The 21,255-nt window shown below is 39.2% G+C and overlaps 1 protein-coding gene across 1 annotated transcript in view; it reads left to right on the forward strand.

Annotated features, from left to right (window-relative positions):
- The first annotated feature begins 949 nt into the window (after positions 1 to 949).
- LMTK2 (lemur tyrosine kinase 2) overlaps positions 950 to 21,255 on the forward strand; it is a 68,982-nt gene continuing 48,676 nt past the window's right edge. The window contains exon 1 of the mRNA XM_075010550.1: positions 950 to 1,185. Within this exon, the coding sequence (XP_074866651.1) occupies positions 1,035 to 1,185 (151 nt within the window). The 5' untranslated portion in view covers positions 950 to 1,034. The remainder of the gene's footprint in view (positions 1,186 to 21,255) is intronic.

The following is a 21,255-nucleotide window of genomic DNA, read 5'->3' on the forward strand; positions in this document are numbered from 1 at the left end:
TCTAGACCAGGCCCAGCAAGCTCAGGCCCATGCTGACTTGAGTGCAGTGCCACAGGCAAGGTATAATAAGAGGGACTTGAGAACTTTGTCTCTAACTCGGTCTTCTGGGGATGAACCCATGATAACAGGGGTCAGTGTCGCATGTAAGGTGGAACTTGTGTGGCTGCACATTAGAAATTCAAAAGCCACCCTACTAATTACCAGCATGCCCACAGTTAGGTTTTGTTTTCATTGATGGTGCACATGCACACATGGCTTGGTGCACATAATATTATTCTGCACATGGATGGAAAAAATCTGCATGTGTGGAAAAAATTAGAGGGAACATTGCCAGGGTGCCTGTTTACCAGGTGGATACATGGGTGGCACACGGTCATGAACTGTGCCTGGAGGAGGGGGTTGCAACCTCCCACCCCACAGTCAAAGGCCAGGGCCTGGGGCTCCCCATGGAGCACTACTCCCTCCCTCCCGGTAGGTGGTGCCTCTCTCACTTCCCTTCCCTCCTTATAGGGGGCGTTCCTATCTCGCCCTCTCCCACCAATCCGCTTTGCACCCCTTCGTCCTTCTAGTCACACCTCCCCTAATCGCACTGCCGCAGCCTCGATGTAGCTCCGCCCCTTTGGAATCTAATAGTCGAGACCGAAGCGCACGCTGATTGGCAGATCTGCTTGTCAATCCTTCGCGGATCCCGCCTCACTTCCCTGTTCGGTGCGGGCCGAGCTGTCAATCACGGATAAACACCGTCCCACACCCTGTTCCCGCCTCTTGAGGGCGAAGCTCCGTGGATTGGTGTTCAGGAGTGACAATCTTCGATTAGCTCCGCCCCTCCCGCTCAGGTAGCCCGGAAGATGGCGGCGGCAGCTGCGGTGGGGGCCGGCTGGGTTCTGTGAGGGGAAGGGGGCTGGCGGGGTCCAATGCCGGGGACGGCAAGGCCGCGGCGGAGGGGGGAAGCGGCTGGTGGGGGCGCTCGCCGGAGACCCTGAGAGCCTAGTGCCTGTGTCTGGCGTTGCACGTTGGGGCCTGAAGCGGGCGAGATGCGGTGGCGGCTTTGGGGGAGCTGCGGGGGGAGCGGGCAGCGCCTGGGGCCGCTCCTGGCCCTCGGACCCGGTCTCGGATTCAGACTCTTCTTCATCTTGCTGCTGCTGGAAGGTGGCGAGGCGGGTCCACTTCCGCAAACAGGTGCAGGTGAGAGACGGGGGGTCGGAGGTGCTTCGCGGTTGGGGGCAGAGGACCAAGGCGCGGTGCCCCGAGGAGCAGGGCGGGGAGGAGAGACCTGTGAGTGCGCTGGGGGAGTGCGAGGAGAAAGACCTGTGCACGGGGTCAGGGTGTGTGGGGACGGGGTCACGGGCGGGGGCGGGGGGGGGGGGAGGAGAGAGAGTGGGGAGGACCTGCTGCGTGAGGGAGCTGTGGAGTGGGGTATGAGGTAGCTGGCTGGCAGGAATGAGGCAGATGGATCTGTCGGGGGAGCAAACTGGGAGGAGTGAGGATGGGGGAGAGATCCACTGTAGTCCCTGCTGTGGATGTTCATTGTGATTTGAGGTAGGGCAGGCTGACTGCAGTGTTGGGGGCTGGAGGGGAAAAAATGATAGGTAGGTAGGAAAACAGGATGAAGTGTGTCCAGTAAATTCTCCCTACATGATTTTGGTAATGTTTGTGCTGTTTGGAATCAGAAAGGCACTGGTTCCCTTTCCTTGTTCCACCTAGAAGACGTCACATAGCAAGATATGCTTGTGTGTTATATGTCAAGCGTTTTACCTTCTCTGAAGCACCAGGTATCGGTTACTGGTACCTAGACAAGATGGTCCAGTGTTTTGATCCAGATGGGCAAATCCTGCACTTTTGTCACTATTAAATGTTGTCTCACTTTAGTTATCTAAGTCTCTGGAGCTGCTGAGTATTTTGGCTTATTTTATCTGTTTCAACAGTTTTTAAGTCTTTTGCATGGATTCTGTCCCTGTGGGTAACAGCTGTGAAACCTTTGTGCGGTTCTTTTTTCTAGTTTTGGCAATAAATTACTGAGATTAACATGCAGAGGTTGGTGGTGCCCTAGCACAGATATGCTAACAATTTTTCCAGACAGATTAGTGTATTTTTTACCAGCTGCTTATAATTATAATTTATTTTTGCTTGTCACTTTGTTAGATGGCTATCAGCCTAATGGGGTAACCATATTTCATCTGTTTTCCTGTACACCATTTAAAAATATGGATGGGGTATATGAACCTCTCTGGTAATTTGATTTTTAAAATCTTACTTCATTCCTATCACCATTAGTATCTTATTTATTTTTTAATGTGTATTTCATCAGGGTATAGAAGCTCTAATGGGGCCTGGGACCCTATTTGGCTAGTCTATGTACAAAAGCATAGTATAGGTGGTCCTTGACCCAGAGAGCTTTCAGTTGAAATATAGTATGGTAAAAGTGTGGGAGAAAAGGATTGAGATCCGATGGACGGAGATTGAATGATTTGTCTGAGGTATCACATGAAGCATGGAGGAAAGCTGGGGACTGGCTCCAGTTCTCTGTTCTAGGCCAGAACCTTAACCACAACACCCCACTTTCTACTCAATTTTCTTTCAACTAAGCATTTCTAAATTGTTTATAAGCTGTTTTTTTAGTTCTATGTAAAGATGAATTTTTAGAGAGGGAAAATTGGTAAATCAAATATATAGGTCTGTTAAGAATGGAATAGCATTTTTTTCACCTGTGAATTTCTTGATTTATCCAGATAAGATAAATTTATCAGCAGCCTGTCTGACTTCCATGTTGCAAATTCAGTATTGTGATTTTTTTTTCCCCCCCTGTTCCTTTTGCAAATGGAATACAGGGCTTATTTCTCGAGAGTGATCTCAAAATCAGAGGACTCTTCCTGATTACATTTTTCTCAAAGTATCTCTGCTTTTTTATTTTTTTTTAACTGTCAGTATTATGAGGCATATCTTACAAACGTAAAGATTCAAAACATTGCTCTTTTTTTTTTTTTTTAAATAACAAGCTTCATCCTGAGATTGGAAGGTTGGAGGCAAAACTGAATAGGTGCCATGGTAGTAGTAATGGTATCTTAATAATAACTTAGATATGATGTGTCATGTACAGTGCAGTTAGTGATATTAATGTATAGAGCTTTTTCTGTGGAAAAGATAAGTTATTACTGAATGGAGAATAGTAACTCTCCATGAATTCAGTGTTCAATGTCTTTTGGTCTAATAGAACAGTTGAGTTAAAAGACTCAACCTTTTTTCCTACTGTGATGCCAGGTGTCAGCTCTCCTGTAAAATAACCTGTCAGTGTACAAAAATCAGGCAATTGTCGCAGAAGAGCCCTTTTCACCGAATAAAATGCTAAAAGTTGTGTGGTGACTTGTCTGTAATCTTATGCTGTGGTGTTGAGAAGTAATTACTGTCCTGAACTCTGTTATCAAACATCTGCTGCTGTCACAAATTTATCCAGTGACTTCATCGCTAATAGAGTGCTTTGACTGACTGACAGCAGAAGATTCCAACACAACATTTAATGATGTTCAAAACACAGTGTGCAGGGTTTCCCATGTTATTAGACTAGCAGCTTTCATTATTTGCAGTGACCAAGTTTGATGGTCAGGTGGCAGTCATGCTTTATAAAATAGTGCTTAATAAGTCACAGAAGTTTTTAAATCTATGAACATAAGAATGGCCATACTGGCTCAGATAAAAGGTCCATCTAACCCAGTCTTCTGTCAGTGGACAATACCAGATGCCCCAGAGAGAGTGAACAGAACAGGTAATCGAGTGATCGCTCACCTGTCACTCATTTCCAGCCTCTCCCAAACAGGTTAAGGGCACCATTCCTACCTAACTGGGGTAATAAGTATTGAGGTACCTATCCTCCATGAATTTGTGTTCTTTTTTGAGCCCTATTAAAGTTCTGGTCTTCACAGCATCCTCTGGCAGGGAGTTCTACAGGTTGACTATGTGCTGCGTGAAGAAATACTTTTTGTTTGTTTGTTTTTAAACCCACTACCTGTTAATTTCACTGGTCAGCCCTATTTCTTTTGTTATGGAACAGGTAAATAACTCTGTCATGATTTTGTAGACTTCTAGAGTCTCCAGTTTCCGAAGGTGAAAAGTCCCAGTCTTTTTAAGTTCTTCATATGGCACCCATTCCAAACCTCTAAGTTTTGCTTAAATAATTCAGTTTCATAAAGAGGTATGATTGGTCTCCAAAGAGCTTAGCTGTCTCTCTCTTCTTAATGTATGTAGTAGTGCCTTACAGTTCTTTGCCAATTACTGTGACTGCTCCTCTGAAGAATACTGGTAGCTGACGAGAGTTCGGGGGGGCTGTGTGTGTGTGTGCGTGCGCGCACGCGCATGCGCTGAGAACCAGGAGTGATAATTGAGGAAGGGGGTAGACACAACTGTCCTCTTGCCAGACTCTGCAACAGTGTAGCGAGCAGACACTGTAAGAAAATTAATTCCCCTTTGAAGCTAAAGCTGAAGAGAAGGATGCAGCTACAGGCTGATCTCAGCAAGATAGAGGGACAAAAATATAATGTTGGACACATGACTAGAAAATATTGAATTCCATATTAGAAAAATGCTCCATTCTGTGGCATCGTGGAATGTGCCAGATCCTACGATAGAGTCCTCAAGGCCTGGAATGAGATGAATGGGAGAGAGAGTTCATACCTTTTGGATCTATTACTGGTTTAGATGGTCATTCTTGCATCAGTTTACATTTGGATCAAGTTCTGATTTCCCTCCCTCCCCCCAAAATAAATCAACCAACAGAAATGGGAAGGAAAGCAAGGGAAAAAAGAATGGCTTGTGATCCCCTGGTTATTGCAGTGCAGAGATTGAGTGCTAGTGTGGTATGCACAAGAAAAAGTAATGTGGGAAGTAGAGTGTCTGAAGAAAGCATCAGCTGAAAGTAGTTTGACCAAAATCAACTTGTTGAGGCTGTCAGTGTGAAAAAATGTAAAAAGGTGGATGGTAACATGAGTAATGATTGAGAAGCTGGAATGAATGCTTATTCTTGGGCCAGGGAAACATAGATGTCTGATGCTTAAGGCTTTACTCAGTGTAAAGTCCACAGAATGAAGTATAGTTTGGTAGCTATGCTTGGGGTATCATTGGTTTCAAACTGATGAGAGGATTGTCTCAAAGGTCTTATATTTTGTGTGGCAGAGAATTAAAGGGCTTGGGGAAGAATACTGTTCTGTAAAGATAAGTGTTGCAAGCAAATTTGTTGCACCACTATCTGACACTTCTGCATTAGTACCTTGTTGACATAAGTCCAAAATCAAGCTCTTTTATCATGTTGCCAGCTTCTACTTTCATTCTGATCATATACTCTTAATCCAGAAATTTACAAGATTATGAACTTCCAATCAAAAAATGTCTCTGCCATGATTATAAATATAGCAGAGTGCTGTCTTATAACAAAAAGAGCGAATGGCAATTCCAATAATAAATTCTTCTCTCTTGTAAAACTTGAATCAGTGGTAGGATTTCTTGTTTGAGTGTTTGGCTTTGTATGTATGAAAAGTCGCTGTGGGAAATGCTAAATAAAAGAAATGGGTTTTACATTTAATTCCAGATGCTGCGAGGTTGATGGTCATGTTGGCTTCACAGGAGTAAGTTCTATTGTTTGGGTCTGGCTCCAATGAAAGTTCTGTTCCTGTTCTGCTCACGAGCTCATCATATTTTCTAATTCTATTTCCAGGGGAGTGAAGCTATTTATTAAAGTTGGTCATGGTCAATACTGGGAGATGATCTATTATCTAGCTTTAGTCACTGTTGCAGATGGTTTTGAATATTAGAGTGGCCACCTGGAAATAACCTACATAATCAATGGAGAGTCAGCATTGGGAGTGGTGTGGTATGTTTATAACCATATACGTGGGACTTTTGCGTTTTGTACAAGGTGTAGTTTAGGGTGTGGTTTTATTGCTAGTTAGAACTTTCAGTAGTTTGGTGATCACTATGGCCAGATGAGCTTCAAGGTGAAGTACTCTTGATATCTACAAGTGGGAAGTGAGACTCTCTCAGCCATGGACATTTAGAAAGTTGGGAAGGATGTTGCGGGTATCTTTACAAAGAGTTGGCTAGAGCCCTTGATAAGAGATGTTATGAAGGAGGCAAGTCCTTAAAAACATTTCTTTAGAACTGGTATGAAGCATATCTTTCGTTGGCTAAACTTAAGCTAGCTGCTTTTGAAGTGCTGGTTTCCAATAGGTCTTGGAAGAGCTGAGACAGTGGTTTTGAAATCTGCCTTTAAGAATTGTGAAATGTGTATTTGTAGCATTTTTATCTTGTTTTTACTATCCAGCTATTTTCCAGTTGAGGAGTTCTAGTTGAATCTCTTTCTACCAATAATGGTTGTCACTTACTGTTATATTTATATGCTGATGCACTAGGAATTATTTTCTGTGAGTCCCGTGCCACATCTATCCCTCCATCCTAACAAAATGGGATATATAGTAATCTTCAGTTAGGTTCTATAGAATTTGTAGATTATTTAAAAAAATAATCTGCTTGGTAAATTGACTTCTTGTAGGCTTTGTAGTGAAAAGGGAAAGATTTGAGCCACCACCAAAGTCAGGAAGATTATACATCTACCTATACAATGTGCCAGCACATGCTTCTATTCTTGAATGTCTTAAGGGTCACCCTGCTAGGGAGGTGGTAATTTCAATGGCACGTATCTGCAAAAATCTACTCAACCTGTGTGAAGTTTCGTGCATTGCTAGCCTCTCAACAATGTATCAAGAGCAGATGCTGGTTTAAAGAGGCCAGTGTGTCAGTCCTTGCTCAACTGCAGATAGATCCACACGGCCAATTAGTGTGTGACAGGATAGGATGCTGTGATATACTCTGGTTTTCTGTGCAGTAAATTGCAATATAGAAAAGACCTTTAACATCTGCATTTCCTCCGAACTGTGATATGTTTTAAAAGTCTGTTTGCGAGGTTTAGGTGTAACCTAATAAGTCCTGCATGCGGTTATGTCTTTCTGGCTGTTTGAATATGTCAAAATGAGGGAGCATGTGTAGTTTTGCTTGAAATAGCTTCAGTGCTCTGAAATACATTATTTTTGTGAAAACACTGACATTATGCTGAAGTTATTAAATCAGCAGAAGTCAGATAAATTTAGTGTGTTTTCATGCTGAGTACCAGTTGCTAACTGATGTTTGCAGTACAGTTTGAGGACCATGTTTTAATTTTTTTTTTACTTCTTTTTAAAGATGGTTAAACTTCAGCTATATTCCTTCACCAGTTCTCTTTAACCTGTGCTTGTTGCTTGTTTGCGGTATCTCAGAAGAAGATGAATTATGCTTTCTGAGTAGCAGACGTAGTATAGAACATATGATTGCTGCAATTTTAAGGGCTGTTTGATTTTATTATTCAATGTTATATTCTATTGTAGTGCTGCAGAAATAGCTATTGAAGTAATTAATCCTGAGAAAAATTGTTTTTGTGGCTCAGTTGCTCAATAGAGCATAGGAGGAAAAAATGCAGGATGACAGGAATGGGGCGAGCAATGAAATGTTCTCCACAGTCTGTCATTCTAAATCTAGTAAAATACACTGATGGTACTATGGTTTTTTTAACTTATGAATTGGGCCTTAAGAAGAATATGCATTGTGAAATAGTTCTAAACAATGTAACTGGTTTAAGGTCTTAGCTTGTGATCACTATACATTTAGAACTCAAGGACTTGAATAAGAGAATATGAAGAATGATACCATCATGTTTCCATGTCCATGCATGCTATGCCCTGTAGTTATTTAGATGGCTCTTAAAATGTGTTTGAGACTTTGCAGAGCAAATAAGTGTTATATGGTCCTAGTCCTAAACTGCTAACAATCTAAGAATCAAAAACTTGTGCAGAAGTTGGCTAGAATTTCCAGAATATTTCTCCATTTAAAACTAATTAATACAGAAGTAAAGTCAAAGCCACTGTCTTTTATCACCAGTTTGTCTCCTGTTTGGATCTACACTTTACCCCACTTGCAAAATTGTGTAATCCATTTTACAGATACCCATGAGACTGCACACTTCAAACATCTGCTCTTAGTAATATCTGAGCTGATTCCTTGCATTCAAGCTCTGTGAGGAAGGGGGCGGATTAAAGAGGGAATGTAAATAAGACAATTTGTGGCTCTGAAAGTGCTGAGAGAGAGAAGTAGGAAGTGTGGGGTTCTGGTGTCCGGGTTTGTGAGAAGTGCATGGGGGCAGAGCATGAGTGTTTGTGGGCTGCAAGTGAAGCCCCAGTGAGCCGCATGAGGCCTATGGGTCACAGGTTTGCCTACCACTGGAGTAGAAGCTTATGTGAAATAAGTATTCCCTTCAGGTTTTTACTCTGCTCATTGTACATTCATTTGCTACTCTTCTATTGTGTGACAGCTTCAGGATTAGCACTATGGTTAGTAGCTTTATAAGTTTGCATGGAGTGACAAGGAAAGGTGGACAGTATTGATGACATCAGCTACATTGTACCATGATAGTGTTGTGCAGGAAATAGATGCAGCTGTACTCATAGAACTGTCATATAAGTGGCTACTCCCAAAGGAGGCATACTAGGTCATTAGCATTGCAACATAGGAGTATTAGGTAACTGCTAAAAATTAAAATCAGATACTGCTATGAAATCTCTTCCATCTTCTAACATTTCTTTAGATCTATGGTAGGTATTGATGGTATCCTCAACATGTCATCTCAGTGCCTTCCAGTAGCCCAGTTGAGTGATATGACTGTCAAGTGTGCCTTGTTCTTTCTCTTTTCTTCTCCCCAGTGGGAGAATTAATTGTTCAGTTTTCTTTTGGCAGGGATTTGTTGTTGTTGGTCTGTTTATAGTTACGCTATTAGTTTGAGTAAGCAGAAGTGAAGTGCACCTTGTGCTAAGAAGAAACTTGTCTTGCTGTTGAAAGCCATGACTTGATATGCTGTAAGGAGAATACACTTTTGTGTACGTAGGTGCTAAAATTGACAAAATGGCCATGATGTTCCAAAATAAAGGACGTGAACTATATAATACACGACACTCAGTGGCAACTGGCAATTCTAGGTTTATCTTTCTGTAGCTTTCTTTATTGCATACATGAGTGATAGATCCTAAATCCTAGTTAACTAATTAAACAAGCCACAAGGATTACCTAAGCTAAACTTTTTTTCTAGCAAACATCCAACACAGGAAACAGCTAGGAAATTTACTTGTCAGATCACACTTATAATCAAAGGCACACAGAATCTTGAAGAAAGACTCCTTGCAAATTGAATTATTTAATTTAGTAACCAGTTGACCCACTCAGCCATAGCCATATAATTTTTACCAATAATTTGCTAGACTGAAACATTCCAAGGAAATTAGGCTCTGCATCATCATCTTGCTTTTTTTACACTTGACATGTTTTCCCTTTTTTTTAAAACCTACACAAGGAATTTCTTCAAAATATTCCCAGCTAGGGTCTCTTTTATGGCCAGAAGCCATGACAGTTTTTTCTGTGGCACAAGTCTGGGGAAATATAGAATGTGCTGAATAGTGTCTACTTTTTCTCTCTAGTCCAGTCCACTGTTCCTGTCTAGGCTGTCTCCATCCTTTCTTATATATTGTCTTTAAGATAATGCCTTAATTAACTCCTCTGCCATGCTTGGGAAAGGTCCTCCATCACATAAGCCCAAAACACTAACAGTCCTATAAAGTCTGTGCCTGTCTTTGCACATGTTACTTTGCAGTCTTCTGAGAAACAGAAATTGAAAGCCCAGAACTTTCAAGAAGCAAGCGTTAGTAGTTAAGCTGGACAGGCTAGTGCCATTAATTCATTTTTATGAGACTGTTAGTGTATGTGCAGCATGTTTGTGATGAGATTTAATTGTAACTGTCATTTTTTTCAAATGAGAAATTTAGTATTAATAATTTTTTAAAAAATCTGGTTTAAGTAAAAAAAAATTGGATTTAAGTAAATCTTCATTTTTTTTTTTTTTTTTTTTTGAAATAAATGTCAATCTTCAGCCATACTGATAGCTGGAATTCCTGTGTTTCTTGATATAATGTGTGTTTTCTGAATCAAAATAGGAAATGCCAAAAGTCTACATTTTGTCATCTTTTTCACGTGCAGTGACAGGACAGAGCATGTGCTTTGCAGTGTTGCCGGTATTTTTTCTGTATGGCTAAAGAAAATCATAGTTCATACAATTTGGACTGTGTAACCAACCTTTCAAAGATTTTCTTGTATTAGTCTATTATTTCTTCTTTCAAAAGGAGCATTTTAGGTGCAGTCAGTTGCCAGTGAAATGCAACCTAAGTTACATGGTATTTCCAAGTCAAGCATTTCTGAATAGATGGTATAGTTCATATGTGTCCTAATGGTCCTACATTTTATGATTTTGCTTAAATGAGAAAGTCACAGTAAATTTTTGTAGCTCTCTGCCTAAGGTTATCTGAAATTGATTGCAGCACCTGAGAAGCCACCATAATCTTACCATTTTATCTTGAAGTCAACAGAATATGAAGTGAAGAGTTTTCAGTGCTTTACTTAAGATTCCTGATTACAGAGGACTGACTAAATTTCTTGAGGAATACTTTTTCCAAATTATCAAATACAAAAATTCCAAACTTCATGAAAAGAATGTGTTTTTCAAGAATGAGTGACTTCACTGAACACACAAATTAAAACAAAAAAGCAGTTCAGTAGCACTTTAAAGACTAACAAAATAATTTTAGGTGATGAGCTTTTGTGGGACAGATCCACATCTTCAGATCATAGCCATACCAGAACATACTCAATATTTAAGGCACAGAGAACCAAAAATAGTAATCACAGGTGACAAATCAGAAAAATATTATAAAGGTGAGCAAATCAGAGAGCAGAGGGGCAGAAGGGGAGGCGGGGGAGGCAAGAAATAGATAAAGCCAAGTATTCGTAAGAGCCCCTATAATGACCTAGACAATTCCCATCTTCTTCCAACCACGTGTTAACGTGTCAAATTTGAATATAAAAGAGAATTCAGCAGCCTCTCTTTCCAAACTGTTGTGAAAATTCCTCTTTGGTAAAACACAAACTTTCAGGTCATTAACAGAATGGCCCACTCCATTAAAGTGCTGACTGACAGGTTTGGGAATCAGGAGTGTTTCTATGTCTGTTTTATGCCCATTAATTTTTGTCTAAGAGTTTGAAGTCTGTCCAATATACAAAGCATCTGGGCATTGTTGGCACATGATGGCATATATGATGTTAGCTGAGGAATGTGAGAATGTGCCCGTGATTCTGTGAATAACCTGGTTAGGTCCAGTGATGGTATCTCCAGAATAGAAATATGGACAAAGTTGGCAATGGGCCTTGTTGCAAGGAAAAGTTCCAGGACTGGTGTTCCTGTGACATACACTGTGGTTGCTGGTGAGAATCCTCATAAGGTTGGGAGGTTGTCTGTAGGAGAGAGCAGGCCTGTGACCTCGGGCCTTCTGGAGTGTGGCATCCTGATTAAGGATAGGTTGTAGGTCTTTAATAATGTGTTGCAGTAGTTTTGGGGTGGGGGCTGTAGATAATGACCAGTGGTTCTGTTGTTGTTGTCTCTTTTTTTGGCCTATCTTGGAGTAGCTGGAGTTAAAGTGAATAGTAAAATTTTAAATTTACTCAGTTTCTTACTTTTCTTTCCACATTGTACAGCTCATTTGGTGAACTGCATTTTTAACGGTTTATGTTCAAATAGGCTGTTTTTTTAGTTAAAGTAACTGAGATGATTTTTGTACCTCCTTCAATATAACTAGAATACTGTTTTCAAAATTTAATGTTAGTTTGAGCTAGAATTGATGTTCTTTAAAATTTAAGGAATTATTATTGTCTCTCTTTAAATATTTTCTGTTGACAGGTATTTTTTCCCTTTTAAGATAGAATTCCTAAGCCTCATGTTAAGATACAAAGGAGGATTTTAGGTTGGTTTGTCTCTCTGTTTTACATGAGCGGTCTCTTTCCTGGAATTTAATATTGTGGTCCAGATGAACTCCCCCACCTGATTTACGAAAAGATATTTCCAGATAAATTATAAATGTGTTTTTTTTTTTTAAATAGCACTGTAAGTAGGGATAGCGATCTTGAATTTTACAGAACTGATATTGGCAAAAACCAAAGTATTAAGGGCCTGAGCAGATATGTAACTGTACTCAAATAGTCCTGTTTAGCAATGGAATTTATGTGCTTAAAAGCAGTATGAGTGGTTATAACAAGTGCTACAATTTTATTTTCAATAAGAGTGTCTTATTCAGACTGCAAATCCTGACAGAATATAATCTTGTCAAAGCATTTCAGCTTTCTTGATGTGTAGAAATTCAGTTCATTGGAGGGAAGTAATTGGTGAAAATAAAGCATGAACTGTTTGCTTAACTGTCTTGTATTGGGATTTTTGGTGTTGTCCTCTTCCGCAGATGAACATATTTAAATGTGGCAACTTAGTTGTTTTTAGGTCTCCATAAAATCTGTGATTCTTCTGTTAGGAAACCAAAGAAACAAGTACAGTGTACATTTTAAAACCTGTTTTAGCATTAATTTTCTTTGTAAAACTGTTGACTTAGTCAACAGCTGTTGACCTCGCTCACAGAAAAATATGCGCCTAGTTTTCAAAAATATGTACAGTTTTTATAATTGGCTTTTCAAAAAATCAATGTCATGATTGAAATATTTTATGCCTTCTGACCAAGTAGTAGGGATAAAGAAAAAATTATCTTTCCTACCTTTAGAAAGGGTACGATTCTGTGCTAGTCATGAGGTACAGAAACATAAAACTATAATTTGGGTTGTGACTGAATATAGAGGATCTGATTTATATGAATAGTGCTGTTGTGGTGATTCAAAGAGTGCCAGTTACACTGGAGTTGCATCTACTTTTTCACTATCAGAGCAATGAAGAAGACTGTACAGGTTGAACTCTTTAGTCCAGCACTTTTGGTGCCTGACCAGTGCTGAATGAGAGAGTTTACCAAACTATGGAGGTCCAATGTTGTCTAGTAGCATTACAAACACTTCCACGGCTTACTGGACTCTTAGAAGACATTTAGGGGTAAATTACAGCTAAATAACACAGAACACTGAGAGCCAGGATTGGGGCTGTGAAGAAATTTTATGGGACCACAGGAAACTTGGCCGCATCCATAGTAAGTGGTCTTCTAGCTAACTAAAATCATGCCAGATTACAGATGTTGCTGAATGAGTTTGTTCCGGATTAGAGAGGTTCAACCTGTATTGACAAATTTGACTCAGTGTAATTTTCAGTCTGTGCTTCTGCTTGAAACACAGCTGTGGGGGAAAGAAAATTTTTGTGCAACTGTCTTTTATTATAAAGGCAGTTACATACAAATGCCAAGTAGCTGTCAGCCATCCCAGACAAAATGGATTTGTGGGCAAGAGAGGTCTATGATACAAAGTAAACCTGGTCAACAAGTGTAGTGATTCATCATTTTCAATTTTTTGTTTTAAATATGTGTAATGTTTACATTTTCAGTGTTATAGATATCTGCTCTCAAAAGCCAGAAAATGTGGTGAATTCAAGTGAGTGCATAACTTTCCAGACTGTGTATCCAACCCCTATTCATTAAAGAAACTTAATTCATAGCTGTGGAAGAGATGTGACAAATTGCTAACATTTCTGTATTATTATACATAAAAACATACAAGCATTATATAGAAGATTTTATTTGAATGGATATAATTTATTTTGCCACCAGATTTCTTTGCATTCCTGCTGCATAATTGTGATTCGATGGTAATAGTTGAGTGTTCTAAGATATCTGTTGTGTTCAAAGAAATGGTCAATATTTACAGCAGCAGTGTGCCTGGTACCTAATTAGATTAGCATACTTTAAGTCAACCTGAGAGGATAATATTTCATGCTCTTTTATTGTCAGGGTAAAGTGTTTAAACATCCTAAAATAAACCAATATGATTTTTGCAAGCCATATTTATTTTATGTCACTGAATTAATTTAAGAACGTATACAGAACAAGTGAGGGTTTTTTGTTTGATACATGCTGAAGACCAAGGCAAAAAACTGTTTTACAATGCATTTGTTTAGGCTTCAACACTTAAAATCCAGCACAAATATGTAAAAGGTAAAAACAGAAGTTTGTGTTTTTTCTATAACATATAGATGACAATCAGTCAGAAATAAAATTCCTTTGATTGTAGACCTTCATAACTTACTTCATTCTGATCCCATAAACACTGTTCAGAGTATTTGAAAATTACATGTACAGACTTTAGTTGACTACTTTTTTGCTTTTAAGTTCTGACTCTGTATCAAGATGTCATTTTGGGAGGATATTCATAGTCATGAGTGTGTTTCAGAAGGTATTTTACTATCAAAAGTTACACCTTGAAACATTTTATGGAAATGAGTCTTTGTATACATTGATTAATAAGTTTTTTTAAAAGACTGTTTAAATTATTAGGCTTTCCAAAACTTACGTACTAGTCGACTAGGATGATTTTTATTTTTTTTATATAATATATATTTATATATATAAAATATATAATATATATATAAAAATAAAAGCTTTGATCTTAATTGTTTAATATTCTTCATCTGAGATATTTAAGCTGTCCCTACGTAGCCCACCTTAGTATTTTTTGTATGTTACAGTGGATACTTGTTAAAAGTGAATGGGAAGTTAACATAGCAGAAATGCAAGACTTACAAATAAATGTTTAATATTTCTAATTGAAAAATGTGTTCTCATGACCAAATCAGGTATTTCACTGCTATGTATGCAAGGTCTGAAAAGTTAAAGCATCATTATATATTGATGTAGGAGGAGAAAGGGGAAGGTTATAGGGAACCAACAATAGGAAATATTCACTTTGTGCCAAGCAGTACTGACAAGTTACAGCAAAACATTGACAGAATTGCTGAGTCTGCAACCGAATGGATCCCCTGACTGTAACCCCTTTGGAACAACACAGTGGGTGCTGATGTACTAGATTTCATTATTCTCTTGTTGGGTTTGGGTTGGGTATATGGCTAGTTGCTTTCTAATTGGTGCTGTCAAGTGATTTAAAAAAAATTGTCATTAATTGTGTGATTAATCATGCTGTTAAACAATATCATGCCATTTATTTAAATATTTTTCAAACTTTCAAATATAGTGATTTCAATTACAACACAGAATACAAAGCATACAGTGCTCACTTTATTTTAATTGCAAATATTTTTACTGTAGAAAAGAAACAAAGTAGTATTTCAGCTCTTCATCATGAAAGTTTAACTTACTTTTGTACATAATTCTATATTTGTAATGGCACCTAAAAGGAGAACAATGTAAAACTTGAGAGCTAACAAGTCCACTAGTTTTATATTTGCAGGAGTTAATGCTGCCTGCTTCTTGTGGAGCCCCCCCTCCCCCGCACCTTTTTTTCTCTCTCTTTTTGGTGGCTTGGGTCGTGTAGTTTCCAAGTTAGAGAGTTGCTTTCAGAAGTCCTAAAATAGCAAGTTCCATAGTATATCATCCTCAGATTTGGAAGGTACTTGATATTTTTAAAACTTGACTCAAGTGCTGTAGCTATCTTAAAAAATCTCACATTGGTACCTTCTTTCCATTTTTGTCACATCTGAATCGAAAGCATTCTTAAACAATGTGTTCTGGGTCATCCGAGACAGTTGCAACATAAAATTTGTGGCAAAATGTGGGTAAAACAGAGCACGAGACATACAGTTCTCCCTCATGGAGTTCAGTCACAAATGTAACTAATGCATATTTTTTTTTGTAAATGAGTGGCATCAGCATGGAAGCATGTTCCCTGGAAAGGTGGCAAAAACCTGAAGGGGAGTATGAATGTTTAGCCTATCTGGCATGTAAATACCCTGTAACTGTGGCTTCAAAGTCCCATGCAAACACCTGTTCTCACCTTCAGGTAACATAAGTAAGAAATGTGGAGCGTTATCTCCCATACATGTAAAACTTGTTTGTTTGTCCAAATGATTGGCTGAACAAGAAATAGGACTAAGTGGAATTTGTAGGCTCTACGTTTTCATTCTTTTTGAGTGCAATTATGCAGTAGTTTAGATTTGTAAGTTGCACTTTCATGATAAATTACATGACAGTACTTATGAGGTAGGTTGAAAAATGCTATTTTATCATTTTTATGGTACAAATATGTAATATAAATTAGTATGAAGTGGGCCCTGTATACTAATTGCAGGACACAACACAAAGGCTATGGTTACACTGACCCAAAATGCCCGCAGCTGTAAGCAAACGGGCGGTCTCAAAAATGCAAATGGCTGCTCATTTGCGTATTTGCTCACCAGCGGATGCTGCCTCTGGCACAAAAAAAGCTGTGTAAGTGTGGTTATGCTGTCAAACCCCCACCTTTGTTGGCAGGCATAAGAGGCCATTTGCATTTTTGAGACTGCCCATTTGCATGCTGCCGCTGGTGGTTTAGGTCAGCGTAACCATAGCCTTGGTGTTCTGTCCTGTTAATAAAATCAAAATATTTGAAGATGTGGAAGAAAAACATTAAAATATTTAATTTCAGTTGGTGTTATATTGTTTAATAGTACACTTAAAAATGATTAACCCTATTTTTTTTTAAGTTATGTGAATTCACTTTAATTGATACTCCTATTTCCTGTGCTTCCCAAAACAACCTTTCCTAATGTTTTATAGGGGTTTCAATTATTCCTGGGGGAATTTTATGCCAAATATTAAAAATTCTGTTCATGATATTTAAAAATTCTGCATATTTGTCAAACTAGGGCAATATAATCACTCTAGTTTCAGTTCTTTTGGTAATTGATTGAAACTACAGTACAGTGGATGAAGAATGGGAATGGGGAGCACTGGAGGAAATTTTCAATCCCCCTTGCCTAGTAGTAATATAGATAGATAGATTTCATTCTTTATCTCTAGTTATTAGCAAATATATACAGTTCTATATTCAGTGCTATATCACGGGCAACTGCAGAGCCAATGAAAACTGGGGAATCAAACTCGCAATTTATATTGGCTATTGAGCATCTCCAGGAAAGGAAGTAGTAAACCTTTCTACTGGAAAATGGAATACATTTTAATAGGAATTTTTTTCAGTGTTAAAAGATAACAACTGGTTCTACTCACAAATGGAACATAAGAATTGGCCATATTGTCCTTTTACGCTGTTCTGACAAAGTAAAGGATCCTTAAAACTTTTACACCAGTTTTATCCTCTTGAGGGGAAAATCACAAAGCCAATGTGAACAATTCACTAAGATTGTGTCTAAACTGGCCCCCAAGTTTGAAGGGGGCATGGTAATTAGGGCTTTGGGAGATTACTATTGAAGTGCTACGGTGCATATGCAGCACTTCATTAGGCTAAATCACTTCTGCGGCAACTTTGAAGTGCCAGCTTGCCTGTAGTAGTTCGAAGTCCCTTTACTCCTCAAAATTTTGAAGTACCTGCAGCTACACGCAAGCTGTTGCTTTGAAGTAGCCACATGGGAGATTTAGCCTAATGAAGTGCTGCATATGCACCGCAGCACTTCATTAGTAATCTCCAACACCCTAATTACCGTGCCCCCTTTGAAGATGGGTACTAGTCTAGATACAGCCTAAGTGAGCAGGCTGCTCCATTTGTGCTCTGGCTGTTAGGACATCTTTCTTTGCAGTGGTGATGTAGCTGTGTTGGCCTGTATCATGAAAGGAACCCTGCAGAATGCTTTTAAAAGTGTAAGAGGATAACTTTGCTAACCTCTAACTGTCATGGACTCGTAAAAAGATGCTGGATTTATGGATCAGTAGTACAATATGCAACTTGCTAATCCTACTGTTTTAACGACTGAGGGTATTAACTGCTCACTTCAGTTTTAATGGTCACTTCCAACATTTGTTGCATCTGACCAAGAGGGTCTTTGCCCATGAAAGCTTATGCTCCAAAATATCTGTTAGTCTGTAAGGTGCTACAGGACTTCTTGTTGTTTTTGCAACATTTGTTCACTACTGTGCTTGATGGTCTGTTCCTCCTTGTGCATAGCTGTGGCACTCTACTTTCCCCAGACCTGATGCAAAGGAGCTCTGTGTAAGATCACAAGCTTGTCTGTTTATCAGCAGAACTTGGTCTAAGAGAAGATATTGCACCACCCATCTTAAATCTCATTGGGAATAGCAAAAGCAGTATTCTGTACTAGCTCTCTCACATAACTGTCATCTTCCAGCTATAGATAGTTCCTGAACTTGTTCATTCTTGGTACAATTTGTAACAATTGAGAACTAATTTAGGACTTGTAAGCAAGTTTGACCTAAATTGAAATAGAATTCAGGTCTTCACAAGTAATCTGTTGTACATAACCAATAACCTGGTTTTTATATTGTTCTTCTGTTTCCTGTTGGCTCTTTTATTCACTCTTGCTCTGTTCCCTGCATCTTTGGCTCCCAGCAGTCAGCCAGTCATCTCGATTCATATCTATGCTCATAATTTCCAAATCTTATGGTGTCTTATGTGCACTTTAGACTCCTCTGATATTTGCTGGATGCCAGCTCAAGCTGTGCCAACTGAATTAATCATTCTCCCTTATTTATCATATTAAGAACATAAGAACATAAGAATGGCCATACTGGGTCAGACCAAAGGTCCATCGAGCCCAGCATCCCATCTGCCGATGGTGGCCAATGCCAGGTGCCCCAGAGAAGGAGAACAGAAGACAATGATCAAGTGATTTATCTCCTGCCATCCATCTCCTGCCCTTGTTATGAAGGCTAGGGCACCATACTTTATCCCTGGCTAATAGCCATTTATGGACCTAACCTGCAAAAATTTATCAAGCTCTTTTTTAAACCCTAATAGAGTCCTGGCCTTCACAGCCTCCTCGGGCAAGGAGTTCCACAGGTTGACTGTGCGCTGTGTGAAGAAAAATTTCCTTTTATTAGTTTTGAACCTACTACCCATCAATTTCATTTGGTGTCCCCTAGTTCTTGTATTATGGGAAAAGGTAAATAATTTTTCTATATTCACTTTCTCCACACCATTCATGATTTTATATACCTCTATCATATCGCCCCTCAATCGCCTTTTTTCCAAACTGAAAAGTCCCAGTCTCTCTAGCCTTCTCCCCATATGGGACCCTTTCCAAGCCCCTAATCATCTTAGTCGCCTTTTTCTGAACCTTTTCTAATGCCAATATATCTTTTTTGAGGTGAGGAGACCACATCTGCACGCAGTACTAGAGATGTGGGCGTACCATAGTTTTATATAGGGGAAGTATGATATCTTTTGTCTTATTATCGATCCCTTTTTTAATAATTCCTAACATCCTATTTGCCTTACTAACTGCCGCTGCACACTGCGTGAATGTCTTCAGAGAACTATCCACTATAACTCCAAGATCCCTTTCCTGATCTGTCGTAGCTAAATTTGACCCCATCATGTAGTACGTGTAATTTGGGTTATTTTTTCCAACATGCATTACCTTACACTTACCCACATTAAATTTCATTTGCCTTTTTGCTGCCCAATCACTCAGTTTGCTGAGATCTTTTTGTAGTTCTTCACAATCCCTTTTGCTTTTGACTGTCCTGAACAACTTGGTGTCATCTGCAAACTTTGCCACCTCACTGCTTACCTCATTTTCTAGATCATTGATGAACAAGTTGAACAGGATCGGTCCCAGGACTGACCCCTGGGGAACACCACTAGTTACCCTCCTCCATTGTGAAAATTTACCATTTATTCCCACCCTTTGTTTTCTGTCTTTTAACCAATTCCCGATCCATGAAAGGACCTTTCCTCCTATCCCATGACCACCTAATTTACATAAAAGCCTTTGGTGTGGGACCGTGTCAAAGGCTTTCTGGAAATCTAGGTATATTATGTCCACTGGGTGCCCCTTGTCCGCATGTTTATTAACCCCTTCAAAGAATTCTAATAGATTAGTTAGACACGACTTCCCTCTGCAGAAACCATGCTGACTTTTGCCCAACAATTCGTGCTCTTCTATGTGCCTTGCAACTTTACTCTTTACTAGTGTTTCTACTAATTTGCCTGGTACTGATGTTAAACGTATTGGTCTATAATTGCCAGGATCTCCTCTAGAGCCTTTTTTAAATATTGGTGTTATATTGGCCGTCTTCCAGTCATTTGGTACCAAAGTGGATTTAAAGGATAGGTTACAAACCACTGTTAATAACTCCGCAATTTCACATTTGAGTTCTTTCAGAACCCTTGGGTGAATACCATCTGGTCCTGGAGACTTGTTACTATTCAGCTTATCAATTAACTCCAAAACCTCCTGTAATGTCACTTCAATCTGAGTAAGTTCCTCAGATTTGTCACCTAAAAAGGCTGGCTCAGATTTAGGAACCTCTGTAACATCTTCAGCCGTGAAGACTGAAGCAAAGAAATCATTTAATCGCTCCGCAATGGCACTGTCTTCCTTGATCGCTCCTTTTATATCTTTATCATCCAAGGGCCCCACTGCTTTTTTAGCAGGCTTCCTGCTTCTAATGTATTTAAAAAACATTTTACTATCGTTTTTTGAATTTTTGGCTAGCTGTTCCTCAAACTCTTTTTTGGCTTTTCTTACTACATTATGACACTTAATTTGGGAGTGTTTATGTTCCTTTCTATTTTCCTCACTAGGATTTGACTTCCACTTTTTAAAAGCTGCCCTTTTCTCTCTCACTGCCTTTTTAACATGGCTGTTTAGCCATGGCGGTTCTTTGTTAGGTCTCTTACTGTGTTTTTTTATTTGGGGTATACATTTAAGTTGGGCCTCTAGTATGGTGTCTTTAAACAGTTTCCATGCAGCTTCCAGGGATTTTAGTTGAGTTACTCTACCTTTTAGTTTCTGTTTAACTAGCTTCCTCATTTTAGTGTAATTCCCCTTTTTGAAATTAAATGCCAGAGTGTTTGACCGCTGCGGTGTTCTTCCCAACACAGGAATATTAAAAGTTATTATATTGTGGTCACTATTTCCAAGCGGTCCAGTAACAGTTACCTCTTGGACCAGATCCTGCGTTCCAGTCAAGACTAGATCGAGAATCGACTCTCCCCTTGTGGGTTCCTGTACTAGCTGCTCCAAGAAGCAGTCATTTAAGGCATCAAGAAATTTAATATCTGAATCCCGTCCTGAGGTGACATGCACCCAGTCAATATGGGGATAATTGAAATCTCCTATTATTACTGTGTGTTTTATTTTGATAGCCTCTCTAATCTCCCTTATCATTTCAGCATCACTATCACTGTCCTGGTTAGGTGGTCGGTAATATATTCCTAATGCCATATTCATATTAGAGGAATGAATTGTTATCCATAATGATT

This window comes from Carettochelys insculpta, chromosome 16, assembly GCF_033958435.1.
Source record: "Carettochelys insculpta isolate YL-2023 chromosome 16, ASM3395843v1, whole genome shotgun sequence".
In the NCBI taxonomy this organism is placed as follows: domain Eukaryota; kingdom Metazoa; phylum Chordata; order Testudines; family Carettochelyidae; genus Carettochelys; species Carettochelys insculpta.